General features: G+C 45.5%; 1 protein-coding gene across 1 annotated transcript; it reads left to right on the forward strand.

The window, feature by feature from the left end:
- Window positions 1–222: 222 nt before the first annotated feature.
- On the forward strand, window positions 223–2,484 carry LOC135883696 (protein shisa-1-like). Its single transcript, XM_065410930.1, has 2 exons — window positions 223–490; window positions 1,997–2,484. Exons 1-2 carry the CDS (start codon window positions 223–225, stop codon window positions 2,482–2,484), a joined length of 756 nt encoding a protein of 251 aa, XP_065267002.1.
- Window positions 2,485–6,816: the final 4,332 nt, after the last annotated feature.

Raw genomic sequence — 6,816 nt, forward strand, 5'->3', positions numbered from 1 at the left:
GGAGGAGGCAGCCATACATCCTGGTGGGCTGATTGCGGGTGCAGGGGCATCCTGGTGGCTAATAGAATCGGGAGGGAGCCTGGTCTGGGCTGCTCGGGAGTGCCCTAAGCAACTGGGGAGTTCAGAGAACGTGGACTAATCAAGGGACAGGCTAGGGAGGTCTCCAGTCTGAGTCCTCTGACGGAGGGGGCGAAAGGCAGGAAGCCCGAAGGTTTCTGTGTCATGGAGAGGGGGCCATTGTGTGTCCTGGTGCTGTTGCTGACTCTGGGGGGCACCTCTGGGCAGGATGGAGAGTACTGTCATGGCTGGGCGGACAGCTCACAGCTCTGGCATAGGGGCTTTCGGTGCCCAGAGCATTACGACAGCCCAGAGGCTACTCTGTGCTGCGGCACCTGCAACCTGCGCTACTGCTGCTCAACCAGAGAGGCTCGGCTGGACCAAGGCTTGTGTCCTAGTGACCATCACCAGACCAGTCCCAAGCCTCCATCAGGTAACAGGCTCCTTCTGCACCTGCAGGATAAGGGGTGGACTTCATCAGAGACCTGGGTTCTGCAGTGCACTTAGGGAGCTGGGATGCTTTTTAGATCCACCACTCCAAAATTCTCCCTTTACAGTTCCACATCTTACTCAACCAGCCCGTGCTTCCCTCTACAGTTCCACATCTAATCCCCCCCTTCACCACCTTCAAAGCTCCAGCTGCTCAACTCAAGTCTGCTCCCTCTTTAGAGCTCTAGACAACTTGACCCACGGTGGGACCCTGTTTAAAGGGGAATGAGCTATAGCAAGTGGTAAAGAAGAGTATTTCTGGGCCGCCCTCCCCCATCGTTTTAAAATGGAAGTCTAGTTCCCTTGTAGAATACAAAGTGCCCCATAGCTGGTATTGGCAGAAAACTGCCTGGGCATTAGGCTACGCTAATTAAGGGCTAGTCTACTCATGGAGTAATTCCTCGTTAACTGCTCCTGACTAACTCTAAACTCCATGTGTGGACACACTTATTCTGGAATGAATGCCTTGTTCCTGTTCAGCTTAACCCAAACTCCCTGGAGCCATTCATGAATACCGTTGCACTTTAAATTCAGACCGTGCTTTAATCAGAAACACCTTCCAACTGTAGACAAGCCCTAAGGTACTGTCTGGGAAGGAGGAGGGAAATGGGTGATCTATAAGCAGAGCTGAGTGTGCGGAAACCAGGATGCCTTAGACTAAATTCTAGTGATGCAGGCCAGAGCTAATGAACAATGTGGGGTGGAAACCAGGCTTCAGCTGAGGTTCTTCTAGTTTAGCATTTGGGGACTTAGTGTAAATGCGAAGGAGTGACCAGGCACCAAAAAGCCACTGAGCCAAGCTCTAGGATTTATGTTCCAAGGTGAAGAAAGCATAATGTGGGCTGCTGTGACTGCTAATGTGCTGGGTGCTCAGAGGCCTCTGGTTCCTTACAAGTTTCCTAAAATGGTGAATTTTTGGTTTGTAAAAATTGGGATTGCAAGATCTAGAGCTGCTTAGTGACCATATCTAAACTCCTGTCCTGTACAGGTAGATTCTACATGGCATTCATCACTAATTCTATAAAGTAAACAAGTTATGGGCTCAATTCTCTGGTCCTTTGCATCTTGTATTGTCACTTACACCTGAAAACAATAGGTATGAAATGCTACCAGATCAGAATACTAGTCTCAAAAGCACTCTGCATAGGTGTAAATGATTATCATAATTTGGAAAGGCAATGGCGCCCACCTCTGACCTAATACCTGGGTTTAGGCAAAAACTTCATTCTAGTTTCTCATTGGCAAGAGCCCATCTTGGTCCTGCTATTCATTTGGAGAGTTAATGGGATCAGAACCCTTGCTGATAGGGTGTAAGACTTTGTGGTGATGCTTTAAAGATTTAGTGAAGCCTCTAGGTATGAAACTTGATATAGCTAGGGAAACTTCTGTAAATGAGGACCTTAGTAAAGATTAAATGACTGACTTCTCTCTCTGTATTTTCCATTTCCAGTGCCCATGTACTTACCTTTCCTCCTCGTTGGGTCCATATTTGTGGCTTTCATTGTCATTGGGGCCTTCGTTGGTATTTGCTGCTGTAGATGCCTGAAATCCCAGGATGAAGAGCAGCAACATGGGCCTGCACCAATCCAGAGTCAGCTGCTGGAAGCTGCTGCTCCTCCTTGGTTCTCCAGTTCCAGTTCAGCCACCAGATGCTCCTTGGGTAGTCATCCTCAGACCAATAACATCTGCCTGAGCATCGCTCCACCTTTCCCCATCATAGGGTCCTCTCAAGGAGCCCAGTTCTTGCCTCCTACATCAACCAATGGATCCCTTTTGCAGCCTGCATGTACTACTTATGGAATACCAACTGATCATACTATCATAACAACTCCACCATCTTTCCTTAATAGAGCAGTCTATGGACAAACTTCTTACTATCATTTTCCTGTAAGTGCCATGCCTGGTGACCAAACAATGTACTCAGGCGCTCATGTCTAAGATGACTTGTAACTGCAGAACTCCATATTGTAAAAATGTAGGGTGCTTTTTGGACAAAGTAACAAGCGGGAAGTAATACAAACTTCTGAAATCATTAGCATGTGTGAAATGAGAATCCTATCTTTATATCTATTTGGGGAAAATAGGTCTCGTTTTAATTGTTTAACCAGTTAATTCAGTATGTACTACCTTGGGGCTCAGGTTCAGTCTCCATGGTTCATTCATTTATTGGCATGTTTTCTCATGGCAGGGCTAATCTTGGTGGGGGTTTTAATTGTGGACAGCTGTCCACTGGGAACTGGAGCAATATTGCCATACTCCTTCGCATAGGCATTGAACAGCCAGCTGATCTTGGAACTCTTGGTCAGTTACTAACTTAGGCTGAATTTGAACCCAGCTACCTACAGGGCTCTCTTACCCATTACCAAATGCCTTAGCCATTCTGCAATCTTAATAAGACTAATTTTGCATTATATTTAAAATGGCTTGTAGAGTACTTTCTCTGATTAAAAACTAGTTGTTTTATCTTAAAGGGACATTGTCAAATCATGTCTTTGCCTGAATTTTTATCTACATCTGACTGTTTCAACACAAGCTTATTCTAAGCAAAAGGGATTAGAGGGGAGAATGAAAAGTCTTGTTTTTCTTTGTTACTGTGACTATACTATGCATGTATTAGCATTACACATAGTCAGTTTCACTGTTGTTTGCATGGGTTCATACTGATGGGGAACAAAATAACGTTCAGAAAATGTGAATGACAGCAAAAGCAAAAGTTGGCAGAGGGACTAGGGAGCAGGTGGAGTATCTGAAACTACTTTTTACATTCCCCGCCTCCCCCCAAATTGACTGGATGTCAAGTTGATGGTGACTCTGGGCATGTTGCTGAAGAGCTGTCAGTTAAGTGCTGCTACAGGAGCAGCTTTTAGGCCAAAACTTTTTGTAAAATGCACTTTGTGTCTGTGCAGATTATTGGGGTGGGGGGAAATAACTTTGTGCTGGTGTATTTGTTGCTCTCTGTCTTGTAATGGTTTAGTGTAACTCTAGCTATGCAACAGCAACAAAAAGAGACCTATTAACTGATTATAAGACATTATGAAAAGGCTTTTTTATAACTGGGTGGTAAAAAGGAGTGAAATGTGGCAAGACCCTCCACCTATATAACACTACTTCCTTTTTCTTTAGCTTCTAGTAGAGAAGAAAACCCTAACTATTTTGACTTAAAATACTGTTTACACTCTCAATAAGGAATTATCTTCAGTGCACTGCCTAACTGCAGCCATCCTTCACAGCAGGAGTTAACAGCAGGATGCTGATATGAAGAGGTTGACAAAATATGTTGATCCCAGCTGCTGGAGTATCTAACACTTCCTTTGGTCAAAGAAACCAGAGAATAATTACACCAGAGGTACATTCAAATAACTCCACAGACATTGCCAGCAGGAGCAGGTGCCAAGGATTAAAGTTGTGAGTAAAACACAAGAACTTAATCTTCAGCTGATTGGTCAGCTTTGCCATCATTGGGATGAGTGCTGGAAATTTAAATAGTTAATGTCTTATTTTTTCACTATCAACTTAAAAATTTTGCTGCTGTATTTTTCCCCCCAAGTTTGCTTCTGCAGTTTCATAACTTTCACATATTTCCAGGATATCCTCTGTGTTAACAAGTTTGAGATCAATCTGGAAATGAGAACAAAATAGACCAGTGGTTCCCAAACTTGTTCTGCCACTTGTGCAGGGAAAGCCCCTGGTGCGCCGGGCCAGTTTGTTTACCTGCCGCATCCGCGGGTTCGGCCGATCGCGGCTCTCAGTGGCGCGGTTCTCTGCTCCAGGCCAATGGGAGCTGCTGGAAGTGGCGCGGGCTGAGGGACATACTGGCTGCTGCTTCCAGCAGCTCCCATTGGCCTGGAGCAGCGAACTGCGGCCACTGGGAGCCGCGATCAGCCAAACCTGCGGACGCGGCAGGTAAACAAACCGTCCCGGCCCACCAGGGGCTTTCCCTGCACAAGCGTCAGAACAAGTTTGGGAACCACTGAAATAGAATAAAAATGAAAGAACCTTTGAAGACACTGTAAACGCTAACGGAAACCAAAGTTCTCCACACTTTCAGCAATGCAGAAAGGGTTCAACAGCAGTTTTCGCTCTTTGGCGGCTGGAAAAATCAAAGCATGCAGGGAAGCCAAGAAAGCAAGAACAAATGTTGATCCAAGTGTGGACATGCAAAAGTGATTTACAGTGTACGTCAACACAATTTATGTTGACTTAATTTTGTAGCGTGGACTTGCCCTTAGTATTTGTCATGTATAAATCGCTTTGCAAACATTACCTAATTAATCCTCATTTAGGATTACCAAGGCACCAGGTAAGTATCACTATCAGTTTCACAGATAGGGAAACTGAGGCACAGAGCATCAAAGTAATTTACCCAAGAATACACAGACAATCACTGTTGGAGCTGGGATCAGAAGTCAGGAGTTACTGTCTCCTGACCACAGTGGTTTCTCTATAATGATGAGTAATGTTATGTCTACATTATGGAGCCTATGTCGGTGTAGATGCAGATGACCCAGAGAATGAGGTTTTCTGTCAGCATAGGAATACTACCTCTCTGAATAATGTCAGCTACATTGATAGCAGCGCTCTTCCATTGACATAGTGGCATCTACCCTGGGGTTTTGGCATAGCTATGTTGGTCACAGTTGTGGTTTTCTCACACCCCTGACCAATGCAGGGATACCAATATAACTTTTTAAGGTTAGACCAAGTCTTATAGACATCTAATGCGACTCCAGTGTTCAGTACCAAGCAGAAAATGCTAGGAAGAGGAAAGATGATAACCAAATAGGAAGGAAAAAATAGATAAGCAGAAAATAAAATGCTTTGTATGTTCTTGAAAAGGCCCCATGAATAGTAATCAGCCTGACACACATTTGTTAGTCAGCATAGTTAGTGCAACACAGCAGAGGCAAATGTTTGGTTTGAACAAATTGATCACTTCTAATGGTTCTATTTAAAAAATTATGTCCCCGGAGAGAGAACAAGGGAAGCAAATGCCATTTCTTTCTCTCCAAAGACTGAGGCGATGCAGTGGTGCTGGAACTAGGGGTGCTGGAGGTGCTGCCATAATAACAATAATAATAACAAAGAGCATATATATGGTTTCCATCATCTGCACCCCCACTATAAAAATTGTTCCAGCACCCTGAGGAGATTTATTTTCCAAGAGACAAGGCGGGCAGGATAATATCTTTTATTGGATCAGCTTCTGCTGGTGAAAGAGACAAGCTTTTGAGGTACCCTGAGCAGGGCTGGCGCAACCCATTAGGCGACCTAGGCGGTCGCCTAGGGCGCTAACATTTGGGGGGCGGCGACTGTGGCGGCCGGATCTTCGGCCACCTCTGTCGGGGGCGGGACCTTCCGCTGCCTCTGTCGGGGGCGGCATTTCGGGGGCGGGACCTTCCGCCACCGAGGGCAGCAAAAAAGCTGGTGGCGCTCCTGACCCTGAGAGCTCTTCAGGTCTGGGAAAGGTACTCAGAGGGTAAGTCTACACTGCAATAAAAAACCTGTGGCAACGAGTCTCAGAGCCCAGGTCAGCTGACTCAAGTGCATGGCGCTTGGAATGCAGAAAAATTATAAAAGACAAAACCACCATATCACTCTTGGGTGAACACTTTTCACAAAAGATCACTCCATACCTGACCTTTCAGTCCTCATCCTCAAAGGAAACCTGCACATCACCTTCAGAAGACCAGCCTGAGCTTAAATTCATAACTTTGCTAGACACTAAAAATAATGGTCTTAATAAAGACACTGGATGGCTTTATTACAACATTCTATAACCCACTAGTCCCCCTCTCCCCCTTTGACCTCTGACTGCAAGAGTGTTAACCAGCCACTTCACCTTAAATTGTCCCATAGAATGTGTTTTAACTACTTATGCTAAACAATCTGTTCCCAATAAGGAAAATAACAGAACACCACTGGCCATCACATACAGCCCCCAGCTAAACCTCTCCAGCACATCATCAACGATCTACAACCTATCCTGAAAAACTATCCCTCACTCTCACAGACCTTGGGAGGCAGGCCAGTCCTCGCTTACAGACAGCCCCCCCCCAACCTGAAGCAAATACTCACCAGCAGCTACACACCACAACACAGAAACACTAACCCAGGAACCAAGCCCTGTAACAAACCTCGTTGCCTACTCTGTCCCCATATCTACTCTAGCGACACCAGAGGACCCAACCACATCAGCCACACCATCAGGGACTCATTCACCATCACATCTACTAATCTTATATATGCCATCATGTGCCAGCAATGTCCCTC

The sequence above is a fragment of the Emys orbicularis genome, chromosome 9 (genome assembly GCF_028017835.1).
Source record: "Emys orbicularis isolate rEmyOrb1 chromosome 9, rEmyOrb1.hap1, whole genome shotgun sequence".
Lineage (NCBI taxonomy): Eukaryota > Metazoa > Chordata > Testudines > Emydidae > Emys > Emys orbicularis.